The 13,024-nt window shown below is 46.6% G+C and overlaps 1 protein-coding gene across 7 annotated transcripts in view; it reads right to left on the minus strand.

Annotated features, from left to right (window-relative positions):
* SMARCA4 (SWI/SNF related, matrix associated, actin dependent regulator of chromatin, subfamily a, member 4) overlaps positions 1-13,024 on the minus strand; it is a 92,675-nt gene that overhangs the window by 51,456 nt on the left and 28,195 nt on the right. For all 7 annotated transcript variants that reach the window (XM_047702187.1, XM_047702222.1, XM_047702212.1 and 4 more), the window contains exons 8-13: positions 12,758-12,931; positions 11,223-11,396; positions 9,898-10,065; positions 9,742-9,792; positions 4,559-4,689; positions 4,370-4,427 (exon numbers count right to left, since the gene is read on the minus strand). In XM_047702187.1, coding sequence (XP_047558143.1) covers positions 4,370-4,427; positions 4,559-4,689; positions 9,742-9,792; positions 9,898-10,065; positions 11,223-11,396; positions 12,758-12,931 — 756 coding nt within the window. The remainder of the gene's footprint in view (positions 1-4,369; positions 4,428-4,558; positions 4,690-9,741; positions 9,793-9,897; positions 10,066-11,222; positions 11,397-12,757; positions 12,932-13,024) is intronic.

Below are 13,024 nucleotides of genomic sequence, written 5' to 3' on the forward strand. Positions count from 1 at the left end.
ACAAACTTTAAATGACCTGATGGTCAAAAAAAAAAAAAAAAAAAACCTAAAAAAACACAAAACACAACACAAAACATAAAAAATATTAAACAATATTTTGAACTGAATGAAAACAGAAACAACAAATCAAAATTTATAGGCACAGGGAGCTGGGTGGCTCAATCGGGTAGGCATCCAACTCCTGATTTTGGCTCAGATCATGATCTTGGGGTGATGGGACTGAGCCCCGCATCAGGCTTGTCCCTCTCCTTCTGCTCCCCCTGCCCTCATCCCTACATCTCTCTTTCTCTCAAAAAAACAAAACAAATTACAGGCTTGCAGTTTAAGCAGTGCTTAGAGGGAAATTTATAGCTCTAAACAAGTATATCAGGAAAAAAAGGTCTTAAATGAATAACCTAAACTTAGACTGCCTTCCAAAAAATGAAAGACAAATTACTGAATTCCCAAAACGGGCAATTAAATAGGTATTACTGCCAGACCCACAAAAAGAGGAGGAAATACTATAAATAACTTTATGCTAACAAATAACTAAGATGAAACAAGACAAACTCCTAGAAAGATACAATTACTAAACCTGAGTCAAGAAGAAATGGAAAAACTGGGGGGAAAAAAACCTTTAACGGTTAACTCAATTAGTAAATAAAAACCTTATTACAATGAAACGGCCAGGCCCAGATGGCTTCAGCAGTGAATTCTACCAAATATATTAAGATTTCTTTTTTAAAAAATTTTATTTATTTACTTGAAAAAGAGAGCACAGAGGGAGAGGAAGAAGCAGACCCCCTCTGAAGAGAGAGCACAACACGAGGCTCAATCCCAGGACCCTGAGATCATGACCTGAGTCAAAGGCAGACACTTAACCAACTAAGCCATCCAGGCACCCCCTCAAATATATTAGGATTAATACCAACCCTTCACAAACTCTTCCAGGAAGTACAGGAGAAGGGAGTATTTTCCAGTCCATTCTGTGAGGTCAATGTTAACCACATCAAAACCAGACAAGGATGTCACAAGAAAACTATAGACTAATATCTCACGAATATAGACCTAAAAGTCATCAACAAAATATCAACAACGCCGCAATATACAGAAAAGATTATACGGTAGGACAAAGTAGAACTTATCCCAGGAATGCAAGGCTTGGGGTAATATTAAAAATTAATTTACATAATAAATTGTATTAACAGTTAAAAGACAAAACCAGACCACCAGCTTAATAGACAAAAAAAATAGACAAAATAGCAGAGAATTTACTGAACTTGATAAAGAGCCTCTACGAAAAACCTACAGCTGACACCAAACAGCAGTGACAGAATAAACGCAGAACAGTGAGTGGGAACAAGACAAGGATATCTGCTCTTAATACTTCTACTCAGCGCTGTAGTAGAGAATCCAGCCAATGGAATACAGCAAGAAAAAAGAAGTTAAAGGCACACAGATGGGAAAGGAAGAAGTAAACCTGCCATTATTTACTAAACATGACATGATCCTGCACGTGAAAATCCTAAAGAATCTACAAAAATCAAAAATCAAAACCAAACTATCGGAACAAATAGTATGAGTTCAGCAAGTTCATATCTACATACAAGACCAATATTTTTCAAAACTAATATATAAGAAGTTGTATTTTCATGTAATAGCAATAAAGTATCCAAAAAGTACAATTAAGTAATCAATTCTGGGGGTGCCTGGGTGGCTCAGATGGTTAAGTGTTTGCCTTCAACCCAGGTCATGATCTCCAGGTCCTGGGATTGAGCCCCAAATCGTGCTCCTGGCTCAATGGGGAGCCTGCTTCTCCCTCTCCTTTTGCCTACTTGAACTCTGTCTCTCTCTCTCAAATGAGTAAAATCTTAAAAAGAAAGAAATTAATTCTATTCATAATAGCATCAAAAGAAATATTTAAAAATAAATTTAGCAAATAAAGTATACAAACTGTATACTGAAAACCCTCAAAGCAGTGCTAAGAGAAATCAATGACGATAAAAATAAATGGACACATTCCATGAGCATGAATAATAAGACCAAATATTGTTGAGGTGTGAGTCTCCCCAAATCAATCCACAGATTAAATGCAACTCCAATACAAATTCCAGCAGAAATTTTTATAGTAACTGATGAGCTGACCCTAAAATTTACAAAGGAACACAAAGGATCTAGAATAGACAGTGAAAGCCGCAAAACTGGAAGAGTAACACCACCTAACTTCGAAATTTATTATAAAATTACAACAACCAAGATAAAGTGGTTGTGGTACAACCACAGACATAAAGATTAATAGAACATAAAGGAGACGCAGAAACAACCTTACATTTCTGGTCAAAGGGTTTCCAACAGAAGTGCCAAGACTATCTGAAGGAGGAAAGAGTGATCTTTCTGTCACATGGTGCGGAGACAGTGGCTATCCATGGGCAAGAAAAAAATCTTATACCTGTATCTCAGACCATAGCCATTGACTCAACTATGACCTTTATTGTAAAAGCTTCAGTTACAAAACATCTAGAAGAAAACACAGAAGAAAAATCTAAGTGACTTCGAAGAGTTCTTAGATATAACTCCAAAAGCACAACGCAGGAACAAAAAAATTTATGATAAACTAGATTTCCTTAAAATTAAAAACATTTTACATTTTAAAATACACCGTTGAGGGAAAAAGCAAAAGGCAGAGTGACTAAGAGAAGATACTGCAAGCTCTGTGTTTGATCAGGGACATGTCCCAAGAATATATAAAGAAATCTTACAACTCAGTGATGAGATGACAACCTAGTTCATAACGGGCAAAAAACAGGACTACACATTCACCAAAGAAGATATACGAATGGTGCACAAACACACGAAGAAATGCTCAACATTATTTAGTTACTAAGAAAATGCAAACTAAAGGCATGATAAGATAATACTATGCACCCACCAGGATGGATTCACTCGAGAGGACAGAAAACACCAAGTATGGACAAGGATATGGAGAAACTGGAACCCGTGAAATGGTACAACCACTTTAGAAAACTGTTTGGCAGTTTCATAAAAAAAGGCAAACATGAACTTACCATGTGACCCAGCCATTCCACTCCTAGGTATCTACCCAAGAGAAATGAAAACGTATGTCCGCACAAAGACGTGTATGGGAATGTTCACAGCAACATCATTTGTAACAGCAAAAACGGAAACAACACAAATAGCTCATCAACTGGGAAAGGATAAGCAAGCGTGCCACACTGCACAGCAGGTCAGGATGCGGGCAGAAATAGCCACGATCTCTTGGTACGCATACAACAGGGAGGAACATCAATAGCTATCTGAAAGAAGCCGGACACAAAATACTACACGTTATAGGACTCCGTTTATAGAAAATACCAGAAAAGGCAAATCTACAGAGACAGAAAGCAGATCCCTGGTTTCCTGGAGCTGGAGGAAGGGGTCAGAACAATCTGTAAACCAGCAGGAGGGAGACTTCTGGGATTACAGAACATTCTAAAATTGGTGTGTGGTAAAGATTGTACAAGTCTATAAATTCAGTAAAAAAAAATCACTGAATTATACACTTCCTATGGGTGCATTTTATGGTATTTAAATTATCTCTCTACAGAGCTATCAAAAAATTACAACAAAATTTTACTGGAGAATCATTACAATCAATGTTAAATGAACCTGAACAGGCCGCCCTAGAACGACCCCACTGGGTATGAAAACTGAACACATTTAAAAAAATGTCACAGGCCAGTGGGATGGGAGGACTAAACTGAATGTCAGTTCACTTAGTACTCCTCGGAGGGGAAACACGGCAGAGCTCTGCCCCATGGCCTACCCCAAATAAAATTCCAGATGAGCCGAAGTGGTAATAAGGAGGAAAGTAAAAAATGTGCGCTCCCAGGAGGCACTCGAGGACAGAGAGGGGAACGTGGCTCATCAGTACAGTTTTGCCAACCGTAAGGTGACATAGTTAAATGATTTAGAGTTTACACAACAAATCCAACTATTTATGTTTCCAAAGATTAGGTTATAATGGGCAAACACGTACATGATCCAATGATCCCAACTTCACACTGATCTTTCCAGAGAGGAGGGCTTCGGATTTTGAGTACTTGAAAGACGGCTAGTAGAGCTAAGGATGGTCCATTTTAAATTCTATTTAATTTGATTAATTTAAGACTGGGGAGCCACATGTGGCTAGAGGTTACTGTATTGGACAGTGCAGCTCTAAGGCACCAAATTTCAGCCAGGACCAGGGCCCCTGGCTGTCCCGGGCCTGTTTCCTGCCCCATACAACACCCTCCCAGAGCAGGAGAGGATCACAGTGCAAAGGAGTGAGGGGGGCCCCAGGAGTGGAAGTTACCACACTGAGAACTGCAGCAGCCAGGAAATGGACTCTTACCTCCTCCTCTTCTTCTGAGCCACTTTCTTCACTATCAGATCTCGGAGCTACTTCATATCTAGAAAAAATATTAGTGTTTTAATACACACTTTGCCAGAGTGCACAGGATTCACTTGCCTTAGTGAACAGGCCTGCTTCTAAATGAAAGCAGAATCAGCTATCAGAGCCCCCGGAACGAGGCCAACTCACCCCGGGTTCATCTCAAGCCAGGCTTCTAGCTGCCCTGCTTTGGGGGCGTCGGTGCCCGTGAGGATCTTTCCGCTCTCCACGTGGATCACTTTCACTGGCAGGTCACTCATTTGGCTGGTCTCATCCAGAGGCTGAAAAAGGGTCACACGCATAACCTGAGGTTCTGGGGTTTCCACACCTCAGGCTTCTGCTAACTACAGCCACCTTGGGAAGTGCTCCCCCAACTCCATGCCCAGAAAATGGCACAAAACATGGCCAGTGGTTGTGAAAATGGGTTAATAACATTAAAAAAAGGGGGGTTAACGACATATTAATAATCCAGTAATAATATACGATCCATTGATGACAGCTGTTTCTTCGAGGTATTTCATTTTCAAACCAGTAACACGGCTCCAACCTCACAAGAACACAGTGGGGATCCTCTGCCGACCCCATCAGACGGTTTCTCTCCATATGCGTCTACCAGTATCTGTCTCTCCGCAGCCTCGTAGCCTACTCGATGTGTGAGAAACAAGGACTGCGCTCTCCCCGTTTATACGCAAATGACTATACTATTCACATTGGTTTGGCCCCCTTTCCCCCCCATTAATACTACATTTGTAGACTTCCTCAAAGGTCCTCATTCTTTTCCATGAAAGAGCTAACTAGAATATTTGGAAAACAAAACAACTAACTTCCTCTTAGCATATATGAAATTCCTCCCTTTCTTGTTTTGAGATGCCAATGCTGGAAGAACATTTCCCCCTCCATTAGTGCCCTCAAATTTCCTGGAGAAAACCTCCAGGATAAGGATGAAGTTTTTGGTTTAAACCTTTGTTCACACCTTCCAGAAACTTCTCCCACCCTCACATCCCCTTCAGGGGCCACACTCACTGTCAACATGGCCCATATAGCAGAGATCAGCTCTCATGCCACCAGACCACCTGGCCCTCAAACCTGCCCACCACGGAAGGTGACGGCAACCGCCTGCTGCACACACAGCCTCCATGGGCCCCATTGGGGACTTTCACCGACGAGTGCGCCCTGAGAGTGGCTAACGGTGCTGAGGCCTGCCCTTCCCCCCACCCCCAAATTCTGATTCACTCTTTCAGAAAAGCTCCCAGGCCATTCAGAGGGGCCAAGGCTGCGAAGCACGGGCTGAGATCAAGCACAGTTCACAACCACCAAAGCAAGGCTTCTGGAGCCCAGCAGGACGAGCAGCCAGTGACTACCCAACAGAACTCCCTGAGCTGCAATTGGCCGCCAGGGGACTTTTCCCCTGAATGCTCCAAACGCCCTTACAAAGGCTTTCTATTGTGGTGAAACGCCAGCCTGCATTCTTAAAAATTCAATATAACAGTTAAAATAAAACTGTCATGGGGCGCCTGGCTGGCTCAGTGGGCGGAGCAGGCGACTCTCAGTCTCAGGGTTATGAGTTCAAGCCCCACAGTGGGCATGGAGCCAACTTAAAAGATAAGTAAATAATAAGAGAAAATAAAATTTCATGAAATAAATACATATTTGAGTTAATCACTGGTCATTCACTTTTAGGAATCTGGCCTCCAGGAGAAAGTGTGTGTCTGCTATGGCCTGAATTGTGTCCCCCCACCCCAAATTCAATGCCGAAGCCCCAACTTGCCCATGTGGCTATATATGAAGACGGGGCCTTGGGTGGGCGGTGATGAGGGTTAGTTGAGGTTACAAGGTGGGGCCCTCGGGACGGAATAGTGCCCCCTGTAAGAGACAGCAAAGCTTGCTGTCTCTCCCGTCATATGGGGACACAGCAAGAAGGCAGCCATCCACAAGCCAGGAAGAGAGCCCTCCCCAGGAACCGACCTTGCTGCACTTTGATCTTGGAGTTACAGCCTCTAGAGCTGTGAGAACATACTGTTTTCTTGGTACTGAAGCCACCCCAGCCATGGCGCTTTGTTACGGCAGGCCACGCTGACTGGGAGAGAGCATGAAAACGTAATGTCCAGGGAGGTTCATGACAACAACGTGTGCAACGGGAGGAAGGGAACAAGGGCAACAGGCTTGGGAAAGGGAGGGGCGCGCGGTGGCGCATCAGAGACGAGAAGTGTAGGATCGTCACTGCGGGTGCAAATGCAAAGCAACCTAAATGACTACCCGTCTGCCTGCTGAATGAGATGCCAACATGTCCACACCACAAAATTAGAATAGAATTAATGGCCAGAATTGGAAAGTGGCCCAAGATATCCTGCTGAATGGAGTCTAGCTATGTCTAGATCACCCCAAATGGCCTTAAAACAAACCGAAAGGATGTAGGCAAACGATTCCTGGACGCATGTTCAACCCGCACGCTTGCTCTCGGGAAAGCAGGTGCCGTGGGGACTTTTGCTTTTTATCATACTGTTTAAATATTTTCTGCAAGAAATACTACATTTTGGTGGCACTGAAAGAATAAGGTATGTGAGCTAACGTGGGAAGATGTCAGAGACACAATGAGAGGCTGAAAAAGAAAACCATCTGGCGGCACAAACACAGAAAAGGCCCCGGAGCAGACACGGATTCCACAACGGTTACTCACAGTTTTCCTCTGGAAGGTGGGAGTGAGGAGGGGGCGGGGAAGGCGGGAAAGGAAACACTACTTATTTACACCGCCCCCTTCTAGACATCTTCCCTCCAAATGAGTGTACTGAGGGAGAACAGCAGCTTTCAGGAGGCTGGTAGGGATGTGGCAGGGAAAAAAGGGTGAGTGGAGACAGCAAGCCTGCTCCAAGTGTGCCACTTTGTACGGTGCTGACTTTTAGAACCAGACTAGTAAAGTTTCACTTATTAAATACAGAAATGAAAGGGGTGCCTGGGTAGCTCAGTCAGTTAAGTGTTGGCCTTCGGCTCAGGTCATGATCCCAGGGTCCTGGGATCGAGTCCCATATCAGGCTCCCAGCTCAGTGGGGAGCCTCCTTCTCCCTCTCCCTCTGTCCCCCAGCTTGGGCTCTATCTCTCACTATCTCAAATAAATAAAATCTTTTTAAAAATTTATTAAAATAGGGCCCCTGGGTGGCTCAGTGGGTTAAGCCTCTGCCTTCAGCTCAGGTCATGCTCCCAGGGTCCTGGGACCTAGCCCCATATTAGGCTCTCTACTCAACGGGGAGCCTGTTTTCTGCCCGCCCCCCCGCCTCCCTTTCTGCCTACTTGTGATCTCTGTCAAATACCCAAATAAAACCTTTTAAAAATTTTTATTAAAATACATACACAAATGATGAGTAAATAAATAAAACCAACAAGGAAAGGGGAAACCGCACCAATGAGGGCACAGGAGAGAACTAATCCAAGTAACGTTTAAATGTAATATTTGGAGCACATTAATTTCAGGCTGAATAACTCCAGACACCAACTAAACTCTAGCTAGGAGGCCTCTTTTGCACAGGAGTATGAGTTAACAACTCTGAATGTATTTCCCAGAATGTATTTTCCAGGATTAGGCAAATAAAGAAATACACCATGGCTAATGGGAGCCAAGTTTTGGGCTGTTATAAGGAAAGAGAGAACCGAAATAGCCCTACAGTATTAGGTTAGATGCAGAGACATCCATGTGACTGCAAGGTTATGAACACACAGACTAGCAACGCACAGATGCATGCGACCATATACCTGTTCCCTAGATCTGACTGCCAGGAGGGCCTAAAAGCAATGACGCCCTATATCGACAATCGCATCTAACGAGGTATCTTGGCCATCTCGCTGGTTCAGTGAGTAGACCATGCGACTCTTGATCTTGGGGTCAGGAGTTCAAGCCCCACTCTGGGTACAGAACTTGGCTTACTTACTTACTTAACTTCCTTAGAAATAAAGAAAAAGAGAGAGAGAGATCTTGGTTTCTAAATATTGCCGGCGAAAGCAGAAGATGAGCTTGGGCCATTTCGGTGTGCAAGGAAGTAAGGCAGCTCTCAAGGGACACATGGGCCAACTGGAAGGGATTCTTACTGGCCCAGACTGGACTACTTTGAACATCAAAATAATGACGGTAAAGGATTAAACTCAATGAGAATCCTGTAAGTTGGTACCGGGGCTGGCAAACTGTAGCATGGGCCAAAGAGGAAAGAAAAGAAAAAACCCTTCCTTCCTGTAGAAAGTCATCTAAAACATGCAAAAGATATCATGGGGGAGGGAAGAGGAGGGTGAGGGTGAAGAGAGGGGGCATCACCATTCTGTAACCATCATGGCAAAAACGGATACAGGCAAAAACCAATTAAGCCAATGAAAAAATGAGCGAGTGGAAGAAAGAGGAGGTAAAATTTGTTTAAAGAGCCTTGAGCATCTCTCCACAAGGTACTTAATTATTACAAAAGGAAAAAATAGTAACTTTTCATCACAGATGCCCCGGCAGACACCAAGGGATCCTGGTCATCATCGCCAGTGACCGAAGCCACCCATGCCATGACTCCCGCTGTGACGCACGGAGAAGAATAGAGTGTCACTCTGGCGTCTTCCTGCCAATAACACATAACCAGAATCTAACCACAAGGAAAGGGCAAGTCAAACCCAAGTGAAAGGCCCCTGTGGGAAATACTTGGCTTGTGCTCTTCAGAAATGCCAAGGTCAGAAAAGGCTGAGACGAAGTGACGAGCTGTTCAGGATCAAAGGACTAGAAGGATCGCCACTGAAGGCAACGTGTGGCCACGGACTTGCTGTGAAGGCCACCAAAGGGACAGCTGTGAAGGCCACCAGAGGGACAGCTGATTAAGCCTTAACAAGCGCCGCGGATGAGATCATGGTGTCACTGCAGGCATGCTTGTTTCTGCCTGTTGATCGTTGTACAGTCACGGAAAAGAAGGAGCTTGTTTCTAGGAAACGCACTGAAATATACGGAGGTAAGGGGTCGTCATGTCTGCACGTGACTCTCCAATGGTTTAGGAAAAAATGTTTGGGAAAATGGGGAACCCAGGTGAGGAAGATGCTGGAGTTCTGCCCTTTAATTACGTCAGAGTGAAACTAACAAAATAACGGGACGGACAACAAAAGAAGTCCAGAAGGAAACACACCGGGAGCTGACAATGTACCTTCCTGGGGAGTGGGACTGAGGAGGGGGTGCGATGTGGCAGGGGACACATGTGGATTCTTCCATTCATCATAGATAGCTCTGGTGATTCCAAAAGAAAAAAAAATTTAAAGGATGAGACAGATCTAAGCTCCCAGGACTGGGCTGGCGTTTCCATGAAAAGAAACTCCTGATCCCTTACCTCGCCATCAGGTCCGATAGCAGGCGTCTGTCCTTCTGCATTTTCTGCCTTCTGCAAGTGAAGAGAGACATGGTCACCAGGGAGGCCGAGGCACATGTGCCAAGCCGGCTGCTCCAGTCCCACCCCGGGGCAGGCACATGGCCAGGCCCAGCGTACCTTCTTTTTCTTTTTCTTCTTTTTCTCCTTGGCGACCTGGGCAGCCTTGTGCTGCCGCACCAGCTCCGTGAGGTTAGCCACGTACTCGTCTGTCTGCTGCAAGAGGTAGGCCAAGCGCTTGTCCTTCTTCTGGTCGATGAGCTTGCGGTAGCCCTCCTCATCTTCCGCCTGCAGAAGAGTGAGGTTATGGTGGTGTTTGCAAGAGACACGCGCTCATCCATTAGGGCCCAGGACAGGTAATCCAAAGCCAAGAAGGCCACTGAGGGTTGTCATTAACCAGCAACCAGACCCTCCCCAAAGGAATGCTCAGCTGACACCAGACCCATGCTGTACATACACCTTGTCAGGGCTATCGACTTCCCCTTCAGCATCTCCTCAACCCAGGGAAGACCCTGAGGGGGCCTGCTGGACAGATATGCTTTTGCCAGAAGCCATTTGAAAAGGCCAACAGCAAGTCCTAGCCCCTCTGTCCACAAACGCCCCCCAGATACTCTCACGGACCCATGCAGCAAGCCCCTTCTGGCTTTCTAATAATCAATCAGATGTCACCCTAGCTTAGAGCCTCCTGTGGCTCCCATACACAGAAGTAAATCTAAAGCCTTTCTTGTGGTCTACAAGGCCCCCCATGACTGCCTTAGGGACTCTGACCTCGCTCGTGCCCTAACCACGCTCTTCTAGGGGCCTTCTGCTGTGCCTCACACCTGGCTTTCTGCCGCCTCACGGGCCTGCCCTTGGTTCCTCTATCCCTGAGAGGCACTTCATTAAGGGAGTCACGCCCACCCTTCCCATAACACCCCATCCACCCCTTCTCCCTCATCCGGCTTCCTTCTCTTCGGGGTACTTCACACCACCCAAAATGCTCGTTTGTTCGGCCTGGGCCTCCATCTCTCTAGGGTCACCAGGAGCGGCCGGGAGGGTAGGGCCTGCATGCTTCTCCTTACTGGTAGGGCCGCGTGTACACAGCAGTGCCTGTCAGCATCCACCTGAATCATCCCAAACAGCCAAACACAAAGGGTGGAGGAACAGGCCAGCGATCACATCATCAGTCACTCTCCCAACCTACAGCGCGTGCCCCTCCCCTTTCTGGAGAGATCACAGAGCAGCCAGCTAACCAGCCTAAGGTCTCGCAAACACTGACAGAATGAACAGGCCAGGTCTTCTGGACTCCCAAACCCGCGCCCTTTCTTTCTCTCTGCACCACCTCTAACTCTGAGCAGCAGTTGGCCTTGGCATAACACCAGGCAATCGATCCCTGGTGCCTGCCACACCCAAAGCAGCCACAAAGGGACATGAAGGGACACGATGTCACGAAGGCAGAATATTACCATGAGTCTCCGCATTCTCTCTTTCTCAATTCTTTCGTTTTCCTTCTTCTGCTCCCTCTCTGTGTTGGCGTGGTAGGTGGCCACCGCCTTCGTGAGTTTCTGGATTTTGCCTGTGACCGATCTGTGATATTCTTTGAAATCCTTGGCATGCTGCAGAATGCTGTTGAGGTACTCCTGCAGGGACAGACACAGAAGAGAGGACTGGCTACTCCCCAGGGTCGCTGTAATGTTGCTGAAAAGGAGACAAAACTTTACAGGCAGCTTGTTTAAAACCCAGAGGATGTAATCGAAACAGTACAATGACTGTCTGCCCCTGAGGTTCAGCGTTCCCTGTGTAAGGAAAGCCTTGCGCGGGGGACTGTGGGGAGAGGGGTCCTCCCTCGTGGTAACAGGCAGGGCCATCCGCCTTGCCCAAACTGGCACTGAACACGAAGCACTTCAAAACACCCGCACCCTCCAACCAAGTCATTCCACTGCCAGGAAGGAGAACAGCAGACATTGGCAGACATTGGCCAAAAAAATTCAAGGTCAAGAAGGTCTCTTCTAGTATTATTTCTAACACCGCAAGGCTGAGAACAGGCTACATGTGCCCCAACAGGGAAATGGTTACATAAATTAGCAGATACCAAGGCAGAAAAGGAATACAACGTAGACATTAAAAATCATGCTTCCACAGTACTTAAACACAAGTCCGCGTGTGTGTGTTTGCTTGAAGGAGGCTATTTAACTTCTGAATACTCTGTGCGACAGAAAACCCACCTGAAGGGTACACCAAAACCTAAGTATTGACTTTCTAAATTCTAAACTACACCTGTACCAGACAGCGACCACAGCAGCGCTTCAGAAAAAGTCAGTGAGCAAACAAACCAAATCGTCCCACGTCCTACTCCAGCAGAGATGGGGTCTTCCCGACAGATCGCGTAGAAGCTAAGTCAGATCACACCCTTGTCTGCTCGGGACCCTCCATGGCTCCCACCTCACTTAGAGTAAAGGCCCAAGTGGTGTCCTCAGCCCAGACACTCTGCGTCCCCTCCACCTCTCTGTCCTCCCCTCACTCTCTCCCTCATCCTTCTGTCCCACTCTCTCCCTTGCTCACTCCACTCTAGCCACACTGGGATCCCTGCTGGTCACAAAACACATGGCACATTCCAGCCCCAGGGCCGTTGCACCTTCCCCTCAATCTGCAAAGCTCCTGGCCCACATGTGTTTGTGGCTCCCTCCCTCAGGTCCTGCCTTCTCAGAGAACTCCCCTAACTGTGCTGTGCCAGCAGCCCCTCCGTCCCTCCCCACCCCTGCTTTACATCTCTTCACACCCTCATCACCTCCCTAACACGGCATATGTGATTATGGTCTGTCCACCTGCTACCATGCGGTTTTACCCACTAACATATTCTCGGTGCCTAGAATACGGTTGTGATGAACAGAAAAGACAGACAGACAGCATGCTCAAACACAATCTAAACAAGACTCAGCGGCACGGGAGCCCCGACAGCCCGGACACACAGGCCAAGCCTCGCGGCGGGGCGAGGACGCACCTGGTGCTTCTGCCGGCGCTTGCGCTCCTGCTCGATCTTCTGCTGCTTCTCCAGCTTCTCGGTGATGCGGGCCTCACGCAGGGACTGCCGCTTGCTGCGCTTGTAGGCCTTGGCATTGAGGGCCGTCTCCAGGGCCGTGTCCCTCCTCATGCACACCACCACTTCCTGTCGCAGCTTGAGGAAGGAAGAAACGATGCGCACGACATTGTCAAATCCACACATAATTACATTATCTCAAGCTAGACACACTGCGGCTCCTTCCAGAAG

Source organism: Lutra lutra, chromosome 1, assembly GCF_902655055.1.
Source record: "Lutra lutra chromosome 1, mLutLut1.2, whole genome shotgun sequence".
NCBI lineage: Eukaryota > Metazoa > Chordata > Mammalia > Carnivora > Mustelidae > Lutra > Lutra lutra.